This window comes from Stegastes partitus, unplaced genomic scaffold, assembly GCF_000690725.1.
Source record: "Stegastes partitus isolate 25-593 unplaced genomic scaffold, Stegastes_partitus-1.0.2 Scaffold1822, whole genome shotgun sequence".
NCBI lineage: Eukaryota > Metazoa > Chordata > Actinopteri > Pomacentridae > Stegastes > Stegastes partitus.
Genome location: NW_007579553.1, coordinates 22,423 through 49,663, shown reverse-complemented (window position 1 = coordinate 49,663; position 27,241 = coordinate 22,423). Strand labels below are relative to the sequence as shown.

The 27,241-nt window shown below is 42.0% G+C and overlaps 1 protein-coding gene and 1 long non-coding RNA gene across 2 annotated transcripts in view; one reads left to right on the top strand and one right to left on the bottom strand.

The window, feature by feature from the left end:
- The window catches only part of abch1 (ATP-binding cassette, sub-family H, member 1), a 38,683-nt gene extending 15,100 nt beyond the window's left edge, over nucleotides 1-23,583 (bottom strand). The window contains exons 1-14 of the mRNA XM_008302483.1: nucleotides 23,439-23,583; nucleotides 20,331-20,479; nucleotides 17,357-17,516; nucleotides 15,275-15,429; nucleotides 13,385-13,492; nucleotides 10,974-11,067; nucleotides 8,951-9,025; nucleotides 8,560-8,734; nucleotides 7,813-7,909; nucleotides 7,544-7,712; nucleotides 6,389-6,489; nucleotides 1,333-1,403; nucleotides 626-675; nucleotides 223-279 (exon numbers count right to left, since the gene is read on the bottom strand). Of these exons, the coding sequence (XP_008300705.1) occupies nucleotides 223-279; nucleotides 626-675; nucleotides 1,333-1,403; nucleotides 6,389-6,489; nucleotides 7,544-7,712; nucleotides 7,813-7,909; nucleotides 8,560-8,734; nucleotides 8,951-9,025; nucleotides 10,974-11,067; nucleotides 13,385-13,492; nucleotides 15,275-15,429; nucleotides 17,357-17,516; nucleotides 20,331-20,479; nucleotides 23,439-23,477 (1,500 nt within the window). The 5' untranslated portion in view covers nucleotides 23,478-23,583. The remainder of the gene's footprint in view (nucleotides 1-222; nucleotides 280-625; nucleotides 676-1,332; nucleotides 1,404-6,388; nucleotides 6,490-7,543; nucleotides 7,713-7,812; nucleotides 7,910-8,559; nucleotides 8,735-8,950; nucleotides 9,026-10,973; nucleotides 11,068-13,384; nucleotides 13,493-15,274; nucleotides 15,430-17,356; nucleotides 17,517-20,330; nucleotides 20,480-23,438) is intronic.
- LOC103372766 (uncharacterized) lies at nucleotides 9,759-25,326 on the top strand. The gene is made up of 3 exons (XR_521018.1): nucleotides 9,759-9,772; nucleotides 11,005-11,007; nucleotides 25,246-25,326. It is a non-coding gene; the product is annotated as an uncharacterized LOC103372766 (long non-coding RNA).
- The last annotated feature ends 1,915 nt before the right edge of the window (nucleotides 25,327-27,241 follow it).

Below are 27,241 nucleotides of genomic sequence, written 5' to 3'. Positions count from 1 at the left end.
GTTTGATGTATAAAATGTCAGAAAATGCAAAAAAAATTTGGATAAATGTGTCTAAAATGACCAATTTCTTGTGTTGCCTTAAAGATATTCAGTTTAGTGTCACAGAGGAGTAAAGAAAACAGAAAATATTCACATTTCAGAAGCTGAAATCAGAGGAACTTGGACTTTTTTTCTGAAATAATGAATTAATCAATGATAAAAGCAGCTCCTAAACTCTCTTACCTTTATAGGCAGGGCGACCAGGTACGACATACTACCCAACTTATTATCCACAAAACCCTGCAGACAGACAGAAACACAGAGTTAAAGCAGAGTTATGGTTCATATCAGACGGAAACTTTGACTGTATTTGAGTTGTGAAAACATTCAGTGAGAGAATTTATCAGCTTTTACACAGATGTGATTACAAAAGAACTAAATGAGTGATTGAAGCTGTTGTTTAACAGCTTAAATAGTCAAGTGTCCTCTACACTAATCTGAACAATCTACACGATGCAGGACTAATAAAACTGCTGCTCAGCTGTTTGTGTCGCTGTTTAGTGTAATTATGACTGAATGAATGTTCGGAGTGACACTTACAAGCAAACATTTGTATGTGTTCAGATGTTTTGAGTCTCATTTATACCTGAAAGGCTTCGTGGAGTTTCTTCTGCAGCATGAAGGCAATCTGTCGATCTGGAAAATAAAATATATGAACAACATGAACTGAAAACTTCAGCTTCTCAGAGTCACACTAGATGACGCACATGTGTGTGTGTGAGGTGTGTCAATGACTACTTTTCCTTCAGGATTTTGTATATATAGAGAAACATGAAAAATCCCAAACAACAAAAAAAATAAATTAAAAAATTATTAAAAAAATCCTCATGTTTTTTGGTATTACTCCAGATATTAACGGTTATTTTTACTGTTTGTCGTGCACCGCAATGACAATGTTGAACAATAATTAATAACAATAATATCTCCTAGTTAATACATCAACAAACAACATTCATATTTAGAAATATTTATTTACATTACACTGGTTATTTGTACCATTTCATGACATGCATGTAAGTATATATTTGCATTTGCACAGTTTGTAATTACGATATCTTTATTCCTTATCATATATATATATATATATATATATATATCCTCATTCTTATATTCTATGCTTGCACTATTCTCTTTTTATACTTGTGTTTGCACCATTTCTTATATGCACATTGTTCTTCTAGTATGTGTGTATCTCTGTGTGTACTGCTGCTGACAACAATGTGAGATAAATGAAGGCATGTCTTATCTTATCTTAATTGGTATAAAATGCAGAGAGAACGGTTTGAATCTTACTGGTGAAGTCCAGCCAGACGTGCACTGATCCTCCATCCACCACGTCTCTGGAAACCTGCCGCTGGATCATCCTGCAAAATCAGAAGAACTGTTTACTACTATACTAGAATATAAATGCTGCAATAAAAGCAGAAATAGGAGGGATAAAATGCAGTTTTTTTTAATATTATTGGCCAGTGCAAGTGTTTTACTGATAGATTACAAACAAAACAAACAGACCTGGTGACCAATTCTTTCATTTCATCGAGTTTTACTTTAAGTTAATTTTCCTGATTGAAGATAAAATATTTTATCTTGACAAATATTCAGGTTTTAAGTCTTGAACTAAATCTACATTATGAAACACACCAAGAAGTTTCAAACAAAAAAGAGGAAAGTTTTAATGAAGTTTAGGTTGTAGATCTTTAGAAAATGGCTCCATCGGTAAATGACCTTGAAAACTCAGCAGCCGAGTTAATTAACACACAGAGTTCAGCGTGTGACTGCAGGCTGCTGGCTTCACTAATTAAAACCTGGAGGGTCAGACGGGCCAATTACTCCTCTGACGGTCTTGTTGAGCCGCTCAGTTTGTCAGAGTTTATTTCTTACTTGCTCCATTCAGTAGATTTTAATACTAATTTGTATTTTTTGTTTCCTTGCAGACTTTCAAACCCAGCAGCAGGACGAGCAGGACGGGAAGTGTCTCTCAGACCGGAGAGCTGTGCTTCTTCTTCTCAGTTTCATTCCGTTCATTGACACTATAATTATACAACTTCTAGTATTTCTGTGTGAATCGGTGCCAAAATATTTCACTGTTTATATGTTGGTGCTCGGTCATTAGCAGCTCTGGAGGAAACCTTTGAGCTGCGCTAACCCGTCTGACAACCGCTAGACAAATTAAAATCATATTTATCACATCGGCTGACGATGTCGTCACCTGTGGACAGAAACGTTTATTTTTTTCAGGTTTTATTCCATAAAAATGTGCTAAACACACCAGCTAGTCTTAAGTTTTGTCTTCTCGGGATAACAAATGATTAATCTTTGACTGAATATCTAAATTTCATGATGAATAAAGGATTCTACTTCTTTTTTCTCAACATCTGTCCATCTGATCTTCTCAGGATTTGGCAGGTGCATCACTAAAGACCAGAGGAAGAGCAGTGTTGAGTTTCAAGTCATCTGGATGATCAGCGTGGTGGGAATTTTGATCTGTTTTATGAGACTTTGGCTGCTTGTTATTGAAACTGAAGCTTCATACTTTGACACACATTTTTATGACAATATCGTGCTATTTAAAGAGCATATTATTAAATTCAGTTTGCGTTGCTCATCGTGCCCACACAATAACCGACTGACTATAAACAATAGAACGGTTCGTGTTGTGAAACCATCTCATCAGAGAAACAGCCAGAATATAACTGGTTGTTTTCACATGCAGGTGAGGACGACGTTTTGTTGGCCGATCACATGAGAGGCACATGACCCGGTGAGAGCGAGCGTCTGATTGTTCAAGACGCGACCTGCTCAGGTGTGTTTGGGACAGGAAGGACCAGACCGTCTACCCAGGAATCACACACACGCCTAAAACAACAAGTTGTACCCTTTAGCCTCCACGACTTACTCATTCTCACATGATGGCGGCTCTGAGATCACAAACAAGAGAGATTAAAAAGAAAAAAAAAAAAAAAAAAGCAGGAGAAAGATGTTTGTTTTATGTCTGCATGTCAGGAAATTCAAGATGATCAGCACGACAGGAACATCACAGAACCGTTTACCTTGTGTGCATCAGTTCTGCTAAAGCCGGCCCTCCGGTGACAAATCATTTTATATTTTTGTTAACGCGATTATTTGCTGGAAGACAGACGCAGAAGCACAGATTCACACTTTCGAGGTTTCATATGTAAGAAACCTGCAGGAACTGATCCTGTAAACTTGCAGGATGTGACTTTCTGCATCATTGTTCTCTTTCAGAATCTCTTTCTGAACATGTTTTGGCTGAATTATTCCAATATTACAACCTGGCATTGTGTAATTTTACAGTGTTTGAGAAGAGTCGTAGGTGAGCTGGTGTGCTCGAGCTGCAAAGGTTTGTGCATTTTAGAGGAAACAACAGTGTCAAGTTAAATCTAAGCTATTTTACATGGAAAAAAAGGTTGAAATATACAACTTTAAACACACAGAGAAACATTTTTAGGAGTTAAATCAAAAACTAGAGAAGGACTTTAATGCTGGTAGGAAAAATAAGAATAATACTCCGTCTATTAACCATCTCCGAGCAGTAAAACACGGAATAAATGGTATATGATTAAAGAAGATTTTTAAAACTGTGATTAAAATTCTGACACAGACAGAACTGAGAGGATGATTTCCATAAATTTGGATTAAGGGTCGATAATTGACTTGCTGATTATCGTATCTGACATTTTGTTCAATAAATCATAATTAAAATAAGGCATTTCACCTCGTCTGTGTTATTCTAAATTTCGACACCAATAGTTTCATTTTTACTTCACTCATATTTCAGATCCAGGATCACTTCAGCGTCTCCTTCACACCCTGAAACTCGACCCACTTTGAATCCTGAATTTACTTAGAAAGAATTTTTTTAAATAAGTACTGTAATGATGCTTCTTCAGATCCTGATCAGCAGCATTTTTTCTTAAATAAACACAGAAAACACTGCATCTGACATCAAGCAAGATATTAATTTACACCTCAGCCATGCAGCCACGGGAGGAAAGCATCTGCTGCACAAATCCTGAACAAAAACATCTGGCCTGATATCTCTGCCTGGTTTCATGGCATCAACAAAGCTGCACTGTGTTTGCTGAAGTGGCAGCAGCTGAGAAAAATCACTTCTGTAGATGGAAACCAGACACTGAATTCCTCTTTTCTGGATTTGTAAACCTTCACTAAGCAAAACCTTGCTTGCATGAGTGTGCTATATGTGTATATATTTGCATTTGCACTGTTTAATGTGTATTTTTATATTCTGCGCTTACACTATTCTTTTTATATGAACTTGTCCACTGTGAGATAAATAAAGGCTGATCTTATCTTATGCTGCTTAAATACTGTTGAGATTTTTATAAATTAAAGGAAGCTGGTGCTCATCCTGTTGTCTGCATATCAAACTGTTCAAGAGCAAGACACCAAACCTTAAATTTGATCCCTCAATGTGTGGAAAAGAGTCATGCAAGTGGATCTGTGCAGCAAACAGACACCCAAGGAGGCTACAAGCTAGAAGTTTAAGTGAAATATTGTGGTTTAGCGTTAGCAGCAGAGCTGAGGCAGATGGGAATGTCTTTGCCTTTGCAGGTATTTGTAGATTTACGCTCTCATCTCCAGCATGTGACACTGTGAGTGTTTGTCGTGTTTCTCTGTGAGATGAGCTGGAACGCTGCCACTAAGTCACGTCGACTTCACTCTGACGCAAACGAACGCTGCCTCGACTGATTAAAGTCGCGCCGCAGGTGCCAAAAACATCACGAGCATCAGTCAACGTGTTTAAAGAGAAGCCATCGGAGTGGAGACAAATGAGGAAGGAAAAGGAAGAAGGGAAGCGTGGTGCCGTTTGTTTTTAGAGGAGAATGAAAGGTCAGATCGAGTAGCCAGCTGAGACACGTCGGACTTAAGCACCAAATATACATCCAAACTTGAAAAACATGCATTTCCTGTGCTGATATTTACTTATATTCATGCTCACTGTTCATTTTCTGACATGCACGCACTCATACGCTCCAGCATTCGCTCCATTTGCACAAGACTGAGGACCTCATGTGAACTAGAAATTACAGAAGTTAGAAAAGTTCCAGTCTCACTTGAATTTGCTGACATTATCTGCAATATGATATTCATCGGTTGCCACATAATAACTGTTGAGGCTGCAGAAAGACAGCAAAATGTTCCCTGTTGCATTCGGCCAAGTCAGCTACATGAACATCCTGAAGGTTGTTGCTCTTCAGATGACATGAGATTCTTGAATTTGGACCCAAAATGGCACCAAACTTTAATTTTTGATTGTGAATGCAGCCTCTATAATTCTCAAGCAGGAAAGAGGCAAAAGAGAGACACAGATAACAAAAAAACCTTGCAAAGGAAAAATCACCCAGATGACTAATACTGGTCTAATATTATCACAAGTATTCTGTGTTTGGCAAAATATGTTAGGTAATATTATGATGCACCAGCTTTAACATCTTTAACAAACAGTTTTATTCCTCAGAAGCCACCAGTAGCTTAAAAATCTGCAGTTTCATATGAAGTGTGAGCTCAGAGTTTGAAAGGTTACCGACGCTTTCCATCAAGTGTTTCACCTCAGAGATTGATTTTTGTGTCGTTCTATCACCTAAAAGCTTGGATTTTTTTTTTACCTCCGCAGTGACAAAAAGCTGTATGCATCATATATGTAGATTGTAAGCTGGATGTTTTTATTTAAACAGGGTTAAACAGTTCATCACTTCTTCATGAAGCGCGGAGCAGAGACGACTGTTGAAGCAAATGCAGTCATTAACTCACATAAAATCTATTTTCAATGCTGAATAAAAGCACCAAGGAAAATTAGAGCTGCACCAATCGAGCTACAGCCTACTGATACCGAGCTTATGAGGCAACCTTAAGCGACTTAAAGGCTCAAAAATAAAAAAACGTGTCAAAAACTGCAGTTCCTCAAGCGGCCACTTGAGGCTGAATCCAGCAGCGAGTCAATCCCCATAGACCTCCATGTAAAAACGCCGGAGTTCACAGCAGAAATAAACATGTTTACAGTCTGGTACGGGAACAGTTCTGGTCTCTGTAGGTAAGTTCCACATTCATGACGACTCCAGAGCGGATTCATTTCTATAAAACTCACCCGTTGAAGTTGTATTAAGGCTTAAGGTTATGTGTAGTTGAGGAATGATTGCAAAGCCTGCACCACCTTCAGTCACGCTCCACCTCTTTGCTTATTTATGGGCCAGCTGGGAGTTAGCCAGAGTTTTTCCTGTCTGTTCACCATGACATGTTGAATTCTTTTGCATCATCAGGAACTGAACGAAAACACAGAAATGTGCTGATGTGAATCCCGTTGTCTCACCGTTTTGTCAGGTAGCTGGTGAAGTTCTTCCCGAAGCCGATGACGCCCCAATATTCCCCATTATAGATCCCATCAAAAGCCTCCGTGTGGTTCAAGGGAACCTAGAGATGGAGAAAAAACAGCAGGTTCAATCCAAACATTAAGCACTTAGTCTTATTTTATGGTATTACATAATGTTGACTGTCCACATTCTGGTCTGGTGACATCAGAGCTGCTGGAGGTCGGACGCTTGGCACCAGCTCATGGTAGATAATTTAACTCATCACCGAGGAGCCACTTATCCGACTAGAACTCATTCTCCTGTTTGATAAGAAGCCCAAACATGGCAGAGTCATAAAAATCTAACTACAGCAATAAGGAATCCTGCAGCAGATGGTACAACAGCCCTGATCTCATCACGGAGCGTCCTGTGAAATAAAAACTACCAACGGCAGCTTTTTTTAAACATCCTTTTTTTAACTTTTAGCGCCAAAAGTTTTTTTTCACAGGACGTGTGTGTGTGACAGTATGTTGAAAGATTCTGTGTCACACGAATAAAACCACTTTCCACTTTCACAGTTTCTCCAAAAAATAACTCGACTGAAGCATTTCACAACAATCTGAGCTGTGAGAAAAGTCCTTACTCACAATGCAAACACACTTCTGTCCATCCATCTATCCATCCACTATCTATACACCTCTTAATCCTCACTATGGGGGGCTGGAGTCTATCCCAGCTGACTCAGGGTGAAGGCAGGTTCACCTGGACAGGTAACCAGTCTATCACAGGGCTACACTTAGAGACAGACAACCAAGCACACTCACATTCACACCTACGGACAATTTACAATCACCAATTAACCTCAGCATGTTTCTGGACTGTGGGAGGAAGCCGGAGAACCCGGAGAGAACCCACGCTGCACGGGGAGAACATGGAGACTCCACAGAAAGATCCCGGGTGTCCTCACCGGGACGCGAACTGGCGACCTTCTAGCTGTGAGGCGACAGTGCTAACCACTGAGCCACCCTGCAGCCCCACTTCTGTACAATTAAACAATAAAGTAACGGCCGTGCAAGACTGAATCTGCAGCTGAACAGTTTCTATCTATCCAGTTCCTCTTTGGCTGCAACGTACTGTGAATATAAGATAGAACCTGATGAGGGTTGAACAAATACCTGGTGCACGCTGGAGTTGTCCAGGAAGGAGAGCAGCGACTGGCTGTAGGAGGAGGAGGAGGTCTCGTTGTTCACCACGGCCACATGGATCCCCTTTGGATCTCCTCCAACGCACAAACAGATGAGAGAGATCTGGATGACGGGCAGCAGGAACTGGAAACACAACGAGCTGCGAACACACAGGAGACAGTCGGAGTTACAAACGTGGAGCTTAAAGAAAAATCACCGATTCTGCTTTTTACTGTTAGGTACTGTGAAGCACAACTTGCCCCGGCATCCTCTTCATCCGCACCAGCGTTTTAATCATCAGGGCAGCGATGTTCCTCCACTTGGGCAGCACATGTCGGGCTCGCACCTTCCAGTCGGCTGAACACAAACACAAGGTGAAATTATTTCACATTTACACCATTAATATATTGATTAGATGGGAAAACTGCATTTTGAAATAACTTTAATTGATAGTGACAATGTGAAGGAGGTGAATTATCACCTGAATCTGCAGCTCCCTTCAAATGCACATAGCTTTACTGTAATTTAAACTCATCCTTTACTATTCTGGTTCACTCTAATGGTCCTCAAAGCAGAATTTTTGGCAGCAGTTTCAGAGAAATGCTCTAAAAACGCTGCTGTACACGACCTGCTCTGCACCAAATGACAGATGGATACTGTTAGCCTTTAGCTTTAAATGCCTTGTATCAGGGGTCTCGAACTCCGGTCCTCGAGGGTCGCAATCCTGCAAGTTTTAGATGTTTCCCTCTTCCAACACACCTGATTCACATGATCAGGATCGTTATCAGGCTTCTGCAGAACTTGATGATGAGCTGATCATTTGAATCAGGTGTGTTGGAAGAAGGAAACATCTAAAACTTGCAGGATTGCGGCCCTCGAGTACTGGAGTTCGAGACCCGTGCCTTGTATTGATAAAACACCTGCAATAATGATTTCAGATGATTGTATTTGGTGTTTAAGAAAAAGATTTAATGCATAATTGTGTATAAACTAATGCATGTCAGTACCTGAACATTTAGGAATTTCTGCTGCCGGTGCGACTGCCAGTATCGGCTCGCTCTCGTCCCGCCCGCTCTCAAACGACTGGCTGTTTTCTATCGGCCCACCCTGCGGACTGGATCCTCGTTTGGAGCCGATCTGGTCCGACGTCTCGCACAGCTGCAGGAAGGCTCGCTCCAGAGTCTGCAGCAGGAGGAAAACTGGGTTAAAGATGGTGAAACTACCAGTAAACAGCTTTAACTTGTGTAAGTAAATTCAGTACAAATGACAACAATGTGCCTGTGATTACAGTCTGGACAAGTGCATCACTGCTGAGGCCATCAGTGTTTCAGAACAGCTTCCAAGTACAGTTGGTGTCACTTTAACAGCCAACGCAGCTCCCCGGGGGTTTAGACTCACCGTGGCGCTGTGCTGCTTCATGACGGCCTCTGGAGGACCTTCAGCCAGCAAACGGCCGTTACGCATGAGACCGACCTGGAAAACAGAGAAGAGACGGAAGAGTTATTCACAAGAGGTGTTTCTGTCTCTTTAAAGCAAAAGTTTAGGCGTTATTTTATACAGAGGACAGCCTCAAGAGATAAAATTAAATGATGTCACTTGCACGTAAATCCATTTTTCCCCCCGAAGAACAAAAAAATTTGCACAATATTAAGTTTAATCAACAAACTGTACGTCTAGTGAACATTTACATGAAGTTTCTGATCTCGACAACTTTTACATTTCTTCCCAAAACACATAATGCAACCACAGAAATGTTTCAAAACTATTTAGTATTTCTTGAACTACTCATTCAAGTGTGCATGAAAACAATGAGCCAAAAAATGTGAAGAAAAGTGGGCAAAAGATCTTTAATATAAATTCTAAAACATGCCTGTTTCTGCCTCTAATGGTAAAAAATGTGATTATTGATCAAAATATAAAGCTGGAAGAGTGGTTTTCATTTAAGAGAATAAATTACAGTCATTTGCAAAAGAACAGTGACATTTCTGTTTATTTCCTGTTGTTGTTCTTTACTTTATTCAACTTTGTTGAGTGAATGTTAATTACATAGTTCTGATTTATACCAAAATATATTAACTATAAGTGCATCTCTTACTGGAAATCTGAATCTCATCACTTCTTGGAGCAAATACACGTCTATTCTAAGTGATGTTTTATTACAGAAATGAGCATGTTTTACAGGCATGTAAATGTGTTTTTTAACTATTTTTGGTAACTTTGGTTCATCATAAAGACTTTCTTCGTAGAAGCGAGACACCAGCTACAAAAAACAGCAAACAGGCTTTTGAAATTGTGATTCCTTCTGTGTGTGAAAGGCAAACTTATCCCATCAGTCTCCTCAGTGGGTCAAACACAGAATAAACAAAAGCTGCACTTGCGATGTGATCAAAGTCGACCTCTTGTACCAGTCGGCCTGAGACCGATGAAGCTGCAGCATGTTGATCCAGCAAAGCTCTTTCCTCTGCGGTGGAGCGATGCGTCGCTGCTGCGTCACCTGACTCACTTCTGTCAAGGTGCAACCATCAAAAAGACGAATGCAAACCTGCCTCGCTCGCCCACAAACCCTTCATTCAGCCACGAATGGAGGTTAATTTATGTGCCTGCCTTCCTTTTCTCTCTCTGCTTTTCTTCACAGTCTGGATTTGTTTGTTGGCAGGCTGCAGTCCAGGAAATGCAAAGTTTCACATTTCTTTAACGAGATGCGGAGGGTCAACGTCCGGAGCGGCCGTTTAGTTTATCGCAACGTGATCAAGGTGATAAAAATCATGTAATCAGAGCCGATACACGCCTATCGCGTTCAGATAATCACTCTTCCAGCTGTCCACTTCTGTCTTTTTTTGTACCCAGCATCATTTTCTTATCTGTGTCATTTAAACAAACCATAAATATGCTGCACAAGCTAGACTTAGGAGGCTTTTTCTATCATGTTCTTTCAACACGCTCTGATTTTCTGACCCTATCTGTGGCACTACATTGCTAAACCTCCAGTGTAACTCATAAATATATCGTTTATTCTTTCCTCAAACCTCCAGGCACTGCAGCTTTGAGCAAGTATGTTTTTGTTGGGGACTATTTTCAGCAGCAGATTAATACACATTTGGCGCCGCGGTGCTGCAACATGCCACCCGGTGCGATGCAAAGCAGACTTTTTTGGCAGCAACATGCAAAATGAAGACACAAGAGAGCCTCTATGCAAACTCCGTCCCTCTTCCACTCACTGAATCTGAGCTTTTGTCCCTCCTGTCAAAGCTAATAAAGCCTAAAGTGCATCCAACATGCTAACGGATCAATAGACTTGTTTATCTACGAGGAGCACAAACATAGAGACTTTGTTCTATTTATTCTCTGCCTGTGTTATTGAGTGCAGTGCATTTGTGCTTAATTGGTGTGTTTCTGTACATGCATGTGTGCATCATCTCACCACGTGGGCTTGCCTGGCCTCCTCTATGTAGTGTGTGGTGATAATAACGGACACTTTTCCCGTCTTCACAATCTCCACCAGATGCTGCCAGATCCTAGAAAGAAACCAAACAAATTACATAACAGTTGACCTGCTCACTGATTGAGTTTTACAAAAAGAAAAAAAGAAATCACAGCTTACGACTTCGCCAAATAACAGTTTCGCTGCCAGCCGTCTGATCTGAAGAGGCTTTGTGATTACACAATGACACTGGAGCAACACACTGCAGGGGTGCTGCTGTACGCCTTAAACAAAGATTTCTGAACTGCTTTTCTGGAGCATATGCACCAAAGTTTGTGTTGCTTATCTGTGCAAATTCTTTCGCGGTTGTCAAATTATTAACGTGAGGAATGTGCGATGTGTACAGACGGGGATAACTCTTGTGGAAATGTGATTTGGCAGCACTGTTAATCCGTTGCTGTAAGTCAAGCAGGCGTACGTCTTTATTAAAGAGCCCATGTTGTGCACATTTACACCATCGTTTTTTTTAAAATCTAAAGTTCTTTTTAAAGTGCTTTAAAGTTCAAAAAACAGATTATTTTTCTCATATCGTACATGACGGCTGCACTTCTGTCTGAAACGTTTCGATTTAGCGCCTGTCTCTTTAAGGCCCAGTCTGCTCTGATTGGTCAGCTGAGCCTCATAAAAGAAAGGTAATGTTGGAGATGCATCATCCCAGATCTACCAGTATAGGAATGTAACTGTAGCAGAAGAGCAATAAAATAACGGTGAACTGCAAGGAAACTGCTCATTCTTTGAGCCAGACTAGCTGCTAGACAGGTCTTATGCAAATATTTAACTCAGTGATGTAGATAAGTAACGGGAGAAAAGCCTGGACGTCAAACAAGGTGTTCTGACTGTTCAGGAGCAGATTTTGTGCAAATTTTTCAAGTTTGCACACCTTTTACAGGCCCAAAAAAGCAGCTATGTAACACACTAAAGGAAAGACAAAGAACATAAAAATCAGAATACTGGCTCTTTAATATGACGTTAGCATAAATGTGGGCTCTTTAAAGTAAAGGCTGCTCCTTAAACAGGTAACGAATGACAACATAGTAAAACACACAGCTGAAGTTATAATTATTAGCAAATGCTGCACATAAAAAACAGCCATTATAGCTGCTTACGACTACATTATAGCAATTATAAAGCTTTTATTAAATGTTGATGTACTGCTAATAAAGTAAGCAACACATGCATGTGTAATAAATGGCCGCCATTGTTCGAAAACCGTCAATTACATGTATGCAAATAATCAAATCTGTCATGCCAAAGGGTATGAAATTAGTATAAAATGTGGATGCTGCTATAATTTAATCATCTGAAGGGAAATTTGTGTGAATATTCTGATTCTAAACGTACGGTATCAGTATAACTAGTGTTGGAGAAGGTTAAAGGGTGAATATCTTCTTTAAAAATGCACCTGGACAGCAGTTACAGCCGACTGAGTTTAACAAAAGTAATCTTGATTATCATAGTCAGCATACCCATGTTATATACATATTGTGATAAAAAGATCAAATCTGGGGTTGCTGTACTTTCAATGTCTTTGCTGTTGGAAGATAAATTAGAAGAGCTCGTCTTATTCAACCAATCGTTGCTAAATAAAATCAAGAAGATGTCTTGGTGAAATATTACTGTGTCCAAATCCTGCACAAGTCCTGTGTCATACTTTTCTTACAACTAAAAACAAGACATTTGTAGGTGAAATGTTGAATCAATTATACTATAAAGACCAAAAAAGACAGAAGCTTAGAATAAATGAATTTTGCTATTGTTTTGTCTGTTTAGTCATTAAAAATAAAACCAGCAGATGTGATGCTCCACATCTTTACCACAGCTGTAATGTTAGTTCTCACTTGTAGATTCTCTCAAATGTACCTACAGCGGTGCTTCAGAAGATAATAAAAATAATAATGTGCTTTATTTATGGCAGAATGAACGCCCTGTTTCTTTATGACACAAAGAGCCTAAAGCTGTGGGATAAAAACTATGCTGGAATTCACGTAGGACATGTTTCCTTTAAATGAAGGGGACAATATTATGCGTTACTCACCTGTGGGGCATCAAGCTCTTTTAAAACATCCTGACACACCTTGTTACCTCTGCTAGGGAGGAGGACTGGATGCCTACTGAGGCTGATAAATATTGTATATTTATAGGAAATCGTGTGCAATTTTTGATGCAAAGCATGAAAAAGGGGCAAATTCTGTTTGCCACCAAGTTTGGTATGATTTAACAAGGATATAGATTTTTATTTAAGTTTGTCTGGTTCACCCAAACATTCCCGTATACGCACGTCACCCTCCCATTAGTTTAATATGTTATTTATTGGAGTATGAGTGAAACGACGGGGACATAAAATCACATACTTTGCCCTGAGAACGGGGTCGACTCCGACCGTGGGCTCGTCCAGGATGAGCAGCTCTGGGTTCTGCAGCAGAGCGGCTCCCAGAGAAACCCTCCGCCGCTGACCTCCGCTGCAACAAACACAGAAAACCAGCGAAGGAAATGTTAAAAAGCGGCCAAAGGGCAACAGAGCGAATCCTCTCCCACGTTCCTCGTGGTTTCGTAATCCACCTCGCATGCCGCTCACTCCAGAAACCTGCAAGACAAACCTGCCTGACAACACGGAGACAAACAGCAACACCTGAGGCAGCGACGCAGCATTTCAGCCGATTCACACGATTTTATTGATATCATCTGAGCACAAAATCCACTTTTAATGCATCCCCAGTGAGCAGATTGATCCGAGACTGTAGTAAAGAGAGAGAGAACCAAACAGAAGAACATGAAGCAGATTACAAACACACGTGGCATGTTTATTCATACCAGGAATGTCTTGCAGATTATGTGCAGTGGCTTGTTTAAGGCTGCAGCAGAACAAGAGAGGAGAGGATGAAACTCAAGGGCTCATCTTTGCAGCGGTTTCCAGAAGTCGCAGCTCGGTAACATGACGGTCTGCTACGCCGCGAATGACATAAATACTACATGAGCTGCTAATGAACGCTGCTTTGAAGGGCCTCTCGGGGAACAGAAAGGGCTTTGTAACGAACCAGGGATGTGAATCCAGAGCTGCAACAAGAGATGGTGATTACTCCTCCTCCGATAGCTGAGGAATATGAAAGGGCCATAAAGTAGTCTGCCGCTTTCGCCGATCTGCCGGAGCCTCAGAGACTCGAAAAAACATCTCTAGTGGTCGATATAATGAGGAAAGGCAAAGTTTTTTTAAACATAACTTGGTTGTTTCCTTTCAAAACTTTCTGGTTTCATCTCATCTCAGACTGGAAGTCAACGACGGACTGAACAACCAGGCTCTGCAGACAGTCACGAGTTCACTGGAACTAAAGAACCTGAGCTGCCAGTCGGGTGGCAGGTTAAAGCTCAGATTTTTGATTTGGACAGTGATGCAAACAGGGATGTAGAGTGACAGGCTCTGACGAAACAGAAACTCCCGCTTGCTTACATTAAAATTCCTTGTTGCACACGTTAATGTCTTGTGTGCATAAGATGAAAAAAAATAGCCTCGAGGGGTTTACAGATGAAAGAAAGACTCGTTTTTTACAGTCTATGACCTGCAGGGTGTTTACCAATATACAAGTAAAGATACGAGATGTTCCCTTGAATGAAACGGTGAGGGACTTTGTGGATATTTGTCTGGACAGCAACACAAAAACACGTAAACTACAGTTTCCACAATGGCCGTTTTGAGGATAAAATATATGTTTGCTAGCGAAATAAAAAGTTAAACTGTAAAGTGACTAACAGCTACAAAAACCTGGTGGATATTCTTTTTAGTTGCTGTAACTGTGGCTTCATATTTGCATAATTCAAAGGAGGTTTATGTTATCTTGCACTCCTAAATGGAAACTTTTAACAACAAGGTACATAGGTAGGAGTATTCTGCAAATAGCACTGCTGCAATAAAGCCATCTGTATTTGACTTTCGTCCGTTTGCTTATCAAAAAGTCACGTTGTTTTATAAGCATGGATTTACAAGCTGTAGCCGATAGAGAGATGATGTTTGTCTGAGCATAAGTGCAGATGATACAAGGGTCAAGGTCTGCTGACTTTTATGGACAGCTGTAAATACACCATTATCTCGCTTCAAAAACCAGCTTTATCAAGGACATGATGCGTTTGGCCAAACTGACTCTATGAATCACGCAGCACTCAGTCGTGCTTCCAGTATCACGCACTCTGTCTGTGGAAGATCAGTTCTGAATCGCTGCATTTTAAACTCCTGTCTAATATCTGTTTACCTGAGATTTCGGACCAGGCTGTGCTTCTGAGGTAGATCCAGGAAGTCGATGAGGAAGTCCATGCGGGCCTGGGTCTCCTTCGACGTCAGGCCGTGGACTCGGCCGAAGAAGGTCAGAGTGTCGCTGATGGTGAACTCGTTGTAAAGCGCCAGTTCCTGTCAAACACAGAAGAGCTTCAAAAAGTTGTATTTGATGCTCTAATGTTCCTGCAGCTGTTACACACAAGGACCCTGAACTCAAAGAACATCATGGACCTGATATTAAGAAAAAGATACTTCTACTTTTAGTAAGTGAAGGGTCGAACAATTATGATGAGAAGCATCAAATGGTTTGGCCACTTATACATCTGTGGCTTCTAGAAACATTCAACATCAATGTCTTCCAAATGGCTGCAAGAAAAACACTTTTGGATATCTGACATTGAGAAATATGAACATGCACTCGTATTTTCATCCACGAAAAGAAGGCAAACTCTCAGTAAACTTGATAAAACAAAAACAAATAAAAACCATCTCATGGACCAAGTTGGCATCCAGGACACTGTTCTCAAGTGATTTGCCTCCTACTAGCAGACAAGTCCTTTTTTGTTCAGATTAGGAACTGATCTTTCTCTAATCCCTTCCCCCAATCAATTGTGGTGTACCTCAGGGCTCCATCTTAGGCCCCATTTTAATTTCTGTGTATATTCTCCCTTTAGGCTCCATCTTCCACAAACATAACGCTTCCTTCCACAGTTGTGCTGATCAAATATTGTCTGTGAATCTTCTCCAGGATGGTAAAAAAACATGCTCCAGTTAACTGATGGTGTTTTGCTTCCCTCCCAACACCACAACAAACAAAAGCAGCCACTTAAAGCCACCGACTGACCGCAACCCTTCAAGCCGACGCCAGGAATCTTGGTGTCATCTTTGACTCGGCGCTGAAATTTGACTCAGATTAACTCTGTGGTGCAACTTTCACCCGAGGAGTATTGCCAAATTGAAATCGATTCGCTGTCTAAACGGCATCTGTTCTTCCGTATTGTTCAGGCTTTTCCGTCTCGTCTGCAGCTGCTGCAAGACGCCTGACTTGTACCAAAAACATCACGCCTGGATGAACATCCCTGTTAAATACAGCACTGATTTTAAGTTTTTTTTTATTTGTTCATAAAGCCTATTTAATTAACTTAATAAACACTTCATTTTGGTTGTAATGCATCAAATAGCGCTGCTCAATTGTAAAAGCAACATTTTCCAGCTCAGCTCAGGATACATACTAGTTTAAAAAAAAGAGGTAAATTCAGTAGATTTGTTCAGTAAGTTTCTGTTTCCTTTGCTCCATTCAGCAGATTTGCTTTCTGAGCACTCAGACCTTTGACTTTGCATTTTCTTCCATCACTGGAAGGATTGAAGTCTGGAATTCTTGAGAAAATATTTAGTTTTGGAGGATTAAAGGCTTAAATAATAGCACATGCACATTTTTGTCTGTACCAGCAAATGAATAGGATATAGTATGTATCGCCACAGTAGCTGCTTTGTTTGACGACGGATTTCTCTGCACGGCCACAGCGACGCGATAACGGCAGCGGGACACATCCGAGGTGTCACATTGCTTCCTCTCCGGGTCACAGATCACTTCCTGCGGGGATGAATGTGATGCTCAGGGTCACACAGGAGGAAGCATGCCATGTGTGCGATCGGCCTCATCAGATATCCAACCTGACAGCGGCGGGGCACGCTCAGGTACAGTTCGCTCAGGTACAGTTCGCTCACTGTGACACAAACTAAATTACAGAAACCGTAGAGGAAGGCGCTTGGCATGTCTGTGGCTGTAAACAGCAGCACACCGACAAGATCACTGGAGTGAGAATTTGTAGAGAATAGCTGCAAGAAGTCGGTAAAAATAAGATGAATATGAAACTATTCAAGTTCTCTGCATCAGCCTGAAGAGAATGTAAGATGAGTTTAGTGACTAAAATAGAGAATTAAGTCTTTTTGCAGGAAAAACTTCCCTTTATGTCACATTAAAAGCCTTTTCCAAACATGTTAAGGATCTTTTTGCACCAAAGCAAACACCTTTTAATGTGAATTTAACGTGGTTTACCTGCGGCATGTATCCCACCATCCTCCCCGGGACGTTGTGACCGGGAAACGCAGGCGGCTTCCCCAACACAGTGATGTGACCCCGCGAGATCTTCAGGGTTCCCACGATGCATTTCAGGAGCGTGGTTTTCCCACATCCGCTGGGCCCCAAGAGGCCATAGCTGCAAAAGCACAAGAGGGATTCAGGTAAAACTCAACAACTGGTTTCATGTGACATTAAAAGCATCAAGCTTGTGGTGACGTTACAAGTTTCCTGGTTCAAATGCGGCATCACAGCTCTGACCTGCTTTATCAGTTAGTGAGCGAAAGGAACCAAGACGGTGGAGAAAGTGTAGCGTCTACACACAGAGTCAAGCATATGAGGGAGGTTTAAGATCATCAGATGAGATACGGTGAAACCCAACAATGACTGCAGCCACTGTGACAGACGTACCTTTAAATACGCAGCACAACTGTGTAAATCACTGTCAAGACAAACAAAGCAAGTCGACGCAAGGACGCGATGTGCTACACTCAAGAAAATCTGCTTTACCAGAAGCATCATGAACGGAACATTTAGCAGCTGAAGTTTGTCCATCCATCCATCATCTATACACCGTTTAATCCTCACTAGGGTCATGGGGGGCTGGAGTCTATCCCAGCTGACTCAGGGTGAAGGCAGGTTCACCTGGACAGGTAACCAGTCTATCACAGGGCTACACTTAGAGACAGACAACCAAGCACACTCACATTCACACCTACGGACAATTTACAATCACCAATTAACCTCAGCATGTTTCTGGACTGTGGGAGGAAGCCGGAGAACCCGGAGAGAACCCACGCTGCACGGGGAGAACATGGAGACTCCACGCAGGAAGATCTCGGGTGTCCTCACCGGGACGCAAACCAGCGACCTCCTTGCTGCGAGGCCACGATGCTAACCACTGAGCCACCTTGCAGCCCAGCTGAAGTTTGTGTGGACCACAAATCCTTGCCGACTAGTTTGATATGCGAATGTGTCACCGTTTGTTTACAGCCTGCTTCTGAGTCTTAGTAGCTAAACAAACAACTACAAGTTTAACTGTGCAGCTACAGCCAGGAGGCCACTAGCATAGCTTAGCATAGCTTAGCATAGCTTAGCATAAAGACTGGAAGGAGGGGAAACATATCAATTATGACAGAAATCCACCTATCAGCACCTCTAAAGCTCATTACTCGTTTAATATGTGGGGCTACAACAATACATCATCCTGCATAACTATGATGTAAATAAGACACATGCTTGATAATGAGCTTAAAACACTCGCCATTAGGGGTCATTTTTTTTACTGCTGAGGGAGTCAAACCAGCTTTTTCCCCACTCGTGTCCAGTCTTTAAACCAAGCTGACTGGTTCCAGCTCTGCATCTACTTAAAGGTGGAGTCTGCCGTACTGGACGAACAGCAGCCTAATCCCACAAACCTACAAACTAAACCCTTGCAGACTTAATAAAGGCCACTGATGTAGAGCCGAGTGTAAGAGTTCCCGAGGGTTTGAAATGGTTTTATAGAAAAAGACAAATGGGACATAAAAATAAAAAATAAAGTGAATTTGGACTCATTCACAGTTTCATTAGCCACAAACACATGCAAACTATGTTTTACTGGAAGAGCTCCACAAAACATGTAATAAACAGACACAACAGTGAGCAGCCAGGTGATGCCACTGACTTGCTGCTTGATTTGTGTTTATTTTGTGGGACCAGGTTCATACGTCTATACAGAAGAGTCCCTGATCAAAGTCTGCAGATATGTGGACGGCCACGAAATCACATCGAAAAGCCATCAGAGCCCTCGTGAACTCTGTGGTTTGACAGTGGGATTGATCCATTGTTGATGTTTTGTTGCGTTTGCCAACTAGTTGACTGGATCTAGTAACAGAAGATGTCTTCGATAAACGTCTAACTACCCCTGACGGTGGTGATAAGTTATATTTAAAACCCAGCAGACGCACTAACGTCGCCGTTCCTCATGTTGTGTGATGACTGTTTCCCGACACAATTTAAAAAGAAACTCGTCCTCTTTGGTCATGTGAGAAACCGGGTTTAGTTTTAATTATTTTGGAGGTTAGAAATTTCCTCCACATCAGGATATACTTTAGTTACATCATGTCCACTTGATGCAAAACAACTAAACATACACTGCAAGCAGCTTATTCTTCTCTCTTCATTATTCTCTTAATGGCACGCCTTCTCTTGAAATCGCATGCATTCGTTTCGTCTGCACGCTTTCTTGTCGTGACACTATATCAGCTTTGTCATTTAGCACATTTACAACCTGCTAGAAACCTTGTCAGCTTTGACAGCCTTTTCACATTTGTCATTTTCCCACAGTTTCTGTGCACAAGAATGAACTGTAACACGAGCGAGCGCATTTCTGTCTCTAGGTTTGTGCTTTTACCCCCCAAATCTTCTCATTTCTTTGTCCTTCCAAGAATGCAGGTATGTGTGAGGAAAAGTGACACAAATCTTGTATAATGAAGCTCACGTGCAGATAAATGACAGATGGATCGCAGCCAAAAACAAACGGCATATACATCTATTTATTCTAGGAACTGGGAGTTGACAGCCGTTGAGATGCACTAAACTCAAAATTTCAGCTTTAAGGAGACAAACAAAGTGGATTCATTGCAGGTAAACCTGACTGTCCTACAGGAAGTTACAGCTGATCAGTGGGCAGATACATGAGAAAGGAGAAGGCGAGTCGACTGGCTCCGGGCAGGTCCAAGAATGTGAGCATCATTTGCATGTTTAAAGCTTGTTGGCCGACTGGGAAAACAAGCACGAGTCCAGTTGTTGTGCCTGTTGGTGCTAAAGAGCCTCACACACTTTATAGTTTGATCTTTCTTTCTGATCTCTCGTTATCTGATCCTTTTTTTTCCAGATCTCCACTGTAATTAAAGAAAGAAAAAATTATACATCAGCAGTCTGAAATCCCAGCCAGCTTTGAAGCACTCACATGTGTCCCTGCGGCACCGCCAGGTTCAGGTTGCTGAGGACCTTCAGCTTGCCGTACGACCGGCACACGTCCCGGCACTGGATGGCGTAATCCTCCTGTCCAGCAGGCAGAGGCGCCTCCAGATCAGCCTTCATGCTCGCCTCCTTCATCTGGAAGACAGAAAACACTTCATGAAACACCGATAACTGTCCTGGTGGCCGTCTTTCTGCACGCTGACGGTGTTCTCCTCAAAGCTCCACAGTGTTTAGGTGCTCCAGTATGCACACCTCTCTAGTAGGTGTCTGGATGTTTAAGATCAAGTCAATGGAAGCAAAGGAAAGCTCATTAGAAGCGAGGTTTAAAATGCCAATTATTTAATTTAAATGCTTTCTGTAACACTTTCTGCATCTTCTCCACTACATTCTGGAGGCAGATATTTGACTTTATACTCGACTAAATTCATTTTAAAGTTTAAATTGCAGGTTAATTAGCAGATTTAGATTATCCAAATATAAATTATATGATAACATGATGGATTAAGCCTCCTAGTTATATACAAACTAATCAAACTTGGCTGCATCGTTAAAGTTCCTGAATCTGTAATTATAATCCAATACTACAATATACATGATTCTGAAATGGGCCATTCTGTGTCATGAGCATGTTTTGGTACTTTGATGGCAATACTTGATACTTCTACTCGAGTAAAGAACCCAAACACGTCCTCCACGACTGGTTTTGATGTTACGTAAAGCGTTTGTTCTTTAATGACGTTAACGTGATGATTCACGTCGAACACAAAAGCGGCCACGGCGTGGTTTTATTGTGCTGAACAAAGACCTTCAACCACATTTTTATAAATTTGTTTCTGCCACTAAGACAGTTGAGTTTTAATGAAGCCAATAACGGAAACATAAAAACATCGTCTTCCTCTTTCGCTCTCACTTCCTTTCGCCAATCAGGGCCACAGATATTACTGTCGCCTGGAGCTTTTGTAAAAGCATGCTCTCCAAACATGCACTTAACCGGCACCAGGCGTGTTTGTTTGGGTTGCTTAAGTGGCTTCATTTGAACAGAGTCATTAGTGAAATATTCATGATGAGATTGTTATCTAGTTTTCCTGTTTGCTTTCTTTCTGCCCCTCAAGCCGACCACAATAAATACACTTCCGCAATCTTTTCCTTTTATTTAAAAATCCAGAGTCTTAATCAGAATCTGTGATGTTTAGTTAGGTGTGTTTGCAAAGGTGAGGGATTTGGGAGGAGGGGATCTCCATTCCTTGCATATCAGACTAAAACACACAGATCAGCATCGGTCAAGAACGCACCTTTTGTTGCAATAATATGTTGTGAACCTCCACAAAAGCTGACTTGCAATGGATTTAACAATTCCAGACTCACTGAGGTCAACATGTTCTTATCACACCTGGATCCTTTTGTTTTTTCCACCCCCCTCCCAAAAAAAAAAAGCACATTTCAGGCATTCCTTGTTTCTGCTTTACAGAAGAAACTGGGGTGTTTTGTGCATCTTTGCCAGCCCTGCAGACAGTAGCTTACATTTAGCACCTGTAAGGTGTTTTCAAGCAGCGTCTGTAACTGCTGACTTGGACAAGGTTCAGCAATAACATCTGACTCCTGACGAGGACTGCAATTCATTAATGCATCTTTTATTTTATCAATTAATCCAACAGCTGCTTTGTCTACAAAATGTCAAAAAAAAGGTGAAAATGTAGATCCTTGTTTTGTCCACCACCCCAATATATTCAGTTTACTGTCACAGAGGAGTAAAGAAACCAGAAAATATTCACATTTAAGAAGCTTGAATCAGAAAATTCTCCTTTTTTTTTTCTTAAAAAAGTGCTCAAACTGAGAAATCCATCATCAAAACAGTGACTAACTGAATGGATCCGTCGCTGCAGCTCTCCTCCTCACTGAGTTTTCTTCAAAAGGGCTTCGCTGCAAACAGCTGAATAAAAATGCAAACCATTCTTAGTAAGCCTGTCACCAAACCACCGAAAGAGGAAACCAGGGCAGTCCCTTGTTTTGTTTTTTTTCCTCTTTCTCTCTCACCAAGAATGCAAGCAGGAGGAGAAAGTAGTTTACCCTTTAACCCAAAACTCCCAGAAGAATCTAAGGGAGACAAAACGCCAACAGCTCTCTCACGCTCTGATGTTCCTGGTGGTGTTCTTTGAATCCCGGCCGAGCTTCTGCAGACGAAGTATGTGGGTCGTACAACAACCCCGGTAATCTCTAATAACGGCCTTCTTTCACGGGTTTCCAACTAACTCCCTCCTTTAATCCAGAATCTCTCATTTTTTCCAAGCGAGGAGATTAGGGAGATTGCGTAATCTGGTTGGCCTCACCTTTGGCACTGTAGCCTACATCTGCAGACATCTCGCCCTCATCCTGCACCAACTACAGCAGGAATACCTCCGATATCAACCCACCTCGTATCCAATCAGCAACATCTGAGATAACGCTGGAAAACCAAGATAAGAGGACACCCTGACATGAATCACACTGATGGCAGATAAGGCAGCAGGAACTCACCCGGAGATGAAGAAGAAGAAGAAGAAGAAGAAGAAGTAGACAAAAGGCAGAAGTGGAAAGGATGATGAGCACCTGGTGAGTGAGTCCAGACTGAAGAGAACTGAAGAGAGCATGTGAACATCAGCTGACACCAACATCTCAGCTGCACTAATGCAAAGTGGAAGAACAGGTTCCGTTTAGGAGGTGTCAGGCGGAGGAGGCATGTTTTCCTCAGAAAAACAACACAGCCATCACATGCACATCCCCCTCAAATATAAAGCTTTGGGGTTTTTTTGGAGAAATTTTGTACAAAAACGCTTGATTTGCTCCATTTAAGTCTCCAAATCAACCCTCGGGGAGACATTACTCACTTGTAGCTCTGGCAACTTGAGATTCTGACTTGATTATTTCATCCAAAACACAGATTTTTATTTTTTTTTTGTTCCAGTCCCTCTTTTCCATCCATGTGACTGGATGGAGAGAAACCACCACACTGTGCCTCTGCAGGTTCTTCTGGGTGGACACTCTCCTCTGCCTGCGTTCCCTACAAAGCCTCTCTCCTCATTCATCCCCTGCTCTGTTGACCAGGAAGAATTCCTACCTTGGCTGCCAAGTTGTTGCCAACTTGCGTCACCGCCATGTGAAGAGAAAACGGGATCGCAGCAGAGCTCTGGATTCAGCAGCGAATCGAGGCGCATTCACCGAACGTGAACTGTTCAAGAGTGGCCGATGTTCGGGGTTATTTATAAGCCGAGCCTCTGCAGGCTGCCTGCACCGGCCGACCAGCTGCCGCACTTTCACTTCTCTCTTTCAAATCAGCGCGTCACACGGGATGAGAGCGCCTCCGCCGCCGCCGCAGCAGCAGCAGCAGCAGCAGCAGCGGCGGCGGTGCGCAGCGCGGCGCTCCCAACCGCCTCCTTCCGGGCGATAGCGCACATCCTCCCTCCCTGTAAAGCTAACCATCTATCCCTACATTTCTACCATTGCGCCATTAAAAACAAAACAGAAATGAGAGCACAGTGAGCCTGCAGCAGCAGCAGCGGCTTGCATCCTCTACACTTGCTCTCCATCTCGTGCAGCAGCGCGTCAAGGCCTGCTGTCCGGCATCGATCCTTCTCCCGCAAAGATCGCGTCCCTAAAACTGCCCAAAAAGCGTCTTACCCGCTCGTCCATCTCGGTGCAGTCTGCAGGTGCGCTCGTCCCATCAGTCCGGCCCGGTGCAGCCTCCGCGGCCATGGCGGCAGGGAGGAGGGCGGACCGCAGCCTCTGCAGGGGGAGAGAGAGCGACAGAGAGGGGAGAGGGAGCGGGAGAGGGACGGATGCGCTGTGGGACTTCTCGTAATGAACTCGGTCAATCTGTTGGCTCTGATTTTCAAACAGAGCAGCAACCGGCTGAGAAAACGCAGCATGTTAGTGTTTTGTGGCCTATAAATGATTGCCAACTCTGGATCAGTGAATGCATCTGCTGCAGGTCACATGGAACTAATCTGCTGCTGCAAATATATCCATTGTGCAGTTTGAAGCTCTTTAATTGATGTAGTTTATTCACCAGATGCTGATATAATTCCACATGGTGTCTGATTTCTTTTTGCTGCATTCCTGTGTGAGAACAAGGCCAGCCACTTTAACTCACTGTACATTTTTTATAAGATGATCTGCTGGACGTGTTTTACAGTGTAACCAACACCCTGCGGTCATCTCATCTCCCAAACGGCCTTCAGTATTGTGGATTGTGTTTCCAGGGGTCTTGCTCTGTTACCTTTCTAATCCGCTGATGGAGACGCAGGTTCATTATGAAAGCAACACCTCATCCTCCTTCCTTCTCACGCATGTTCTGTCTTTCTTCTCTCAGTAAAGACTCTGCAAAGAAGATTTAAGAACAAATGTGGGGAAATTATTTTCAGTATATTGTTGCAATATTTGTGCAGTTCCCAAAGAAACCAGAAGATGGCAGCAAAAACCAAGATACTCAGATGAAAGAAAGATAAAAATGGAAATTAATCAGTGATAAGTAATGCTAAAAAGGAGGAAACAACTAGTATACAGTGCCTATAAATAGTATTAACCCTCCTTGGAAGCTTTTCCTATTTGTTGTTTTTTTAACATTGATTTTTTATGAATATAATTTGGATTTTTTTTGACAAGAATTTGTACAAATAAAAAAGTCTTTAATGCTAAAGTGAAGGCAGATTTTTTTCCCCCTACAAATTAATGTCAATTACCAGAAATGTCAAACATAAAATAAGTGACCTAAGTATTCACCTTCAAGTCAGTATCAAGGAGATGCACCTGCTGCAATTCCAACATTGAGTCTGTGTAGATGGTTTCAATCAGCTTCACACATCTGGACACTAAAATTTTACTCCATTTTTTTTTGCAAAATTTTTAGGTTGCACAAAGCTCATGAGTAAACTGCTGTTCACATGGAACCCTTCTCCACTTCGGCCTTCAAGGGTCTCGCTTGAATATTTGCTACTACCACCAAGATCTGCACAAACTCTAAGTTGGACTGAGGTCTGGGCTCTATCTCAGCCACTCCAGAACATTCACTTTCTTGCCACTGAACCATTTCTGTGTAGCTTTAGGCCACTGACTTGCTGGAAAACAAACCCTATCAAGTCCAAGTCCTCCTGCAGACTGCATCAGGCTGTCCTCCAGGATTTCTCTGTACTTTGCTGCATTAATTTCACCTTTACAAGCCTTCCAGGCATTGCTGCTGAGGAGCATCCCTACGTCATGATGCTGCCACCACCGTGCTTCACAGTGGATGGTGTGTGTGATGATGTTTGCTGTCCAAACACAGCATCAAGTCTGATGAACAAAAAGCTCAACTTTGGTCTCATCAGACCAAAGGACCTGCAGAGTCTCCCACATGCCTTCTGGTGAACTCTAGTCCAGATTTAATGAACTTTTTCCAACAGCGACTGTCCCCCACTCTCTCATAAAGCTTCGGTGAAGACTGATGAAGCTTTTTAGCTCCTTCAGAGGAGTCAGAGGTGTCTTGGTGGCCTCCCTTCACTAGTCTCCTTCTTGTACGGTGTGGAGTCGTCTGGCCAAAAGGTCAAGGAAGGTGGTAGGCCAGCAGACTTTCTGTGTACAAATAGAGGCAAAGATTTTATTTTACAGTTCTTCTCTACTCATGTGAGAATTAAAAAACACACACACACAAAAAATACAAGGGAAAACTTTAAAATTATCCATAGCTACTCAAAAAAGTGGTTCATTTTGGCAGCAAAGCCTCACCCCTCTCAAGAGAACAAACGCTCTACCCTTTATATAGGGTTCCCAATTCACACCTTAATCACTTCAGCCCTACCATCATGCAACACGGTGTTCTATTCTGTAACCGTGATGCAAACAAAACTGCAAACAACATCACTGCACACACTGCAGACTTGTTGGCATGTCTGAATGTCTCCTTTAGAGCAAAGCGTACTGAAAGATGCCTTTTAATACAAAATACACATCCGTCTAAAACCGAAGAACCCTCCACTTGGTCTGGCCCAGTGATGTCACTCTGACATCATAAATCCAGGAAGTGGTGGGCGGCCCCCTCCCAAACACTAGTCCTGCATGGTGAGCCAAAGAACAAACAGTTAAACCACATCTGACCTGTAACCTAACACAAGATAACTAGTTTACTAACTTACACTAGCACGGTTAAATTAAGGAAAAACAGCATTGGTAGTAACTCTAGGAGGATTCACACATGTGCCATATCCCGTCCATGTCTTAATGGATTTAGCTGTTCAGTTACTTGGAAGTTTTCTTGTATCCGTCCCCTGAGTTGTTTGTCAGCAGAAGATCCAAGTGCAGACCCAACCATGGCAGGTAGGACGTGGAAATAAACAGACAAGCTCTAACAAACAAACTTACTGGTGCGGTACAAGTGAAAAGGCGGCTGGTGATCCAGGTAGACATACAGCCAAAAGCAAGGAAGGTAATCCAAAGAAAACTGGATCCACAAATCCACAGAAATCACAAGAGCAATGAGAAGACTCTGGCTGGAGAACATGATGGTAGCACATATGAGGTTCTGACTGAAACAAGGGAAGACACAGAACTACATAGACACAGAGAAGTGACTGAGACAAGACACAGGTGAAACTAATCAGGAGGGAAAAGAAGGACGTAAAACCACAGACGACCCACAAGGAGAGGGAATGTCAAAATAAAACAGGAAATGAACAAAACAAACCCCGAGACTGTGACACGGTCAAGCTCAAATTAAGAATTATGGAATTCTCCATTTTCTGTGGTGGAATGATTAAAGCACATGCATCTTTGTCACAGAAACAATCACACACTGTGGCTCTGTCATACATTTATTTTAGGTCCTCTGGAAATATGACAAATTTTTTAAACTTGAAATATCAGATTTGGAGACGTAGAAAGCTGCGTCAG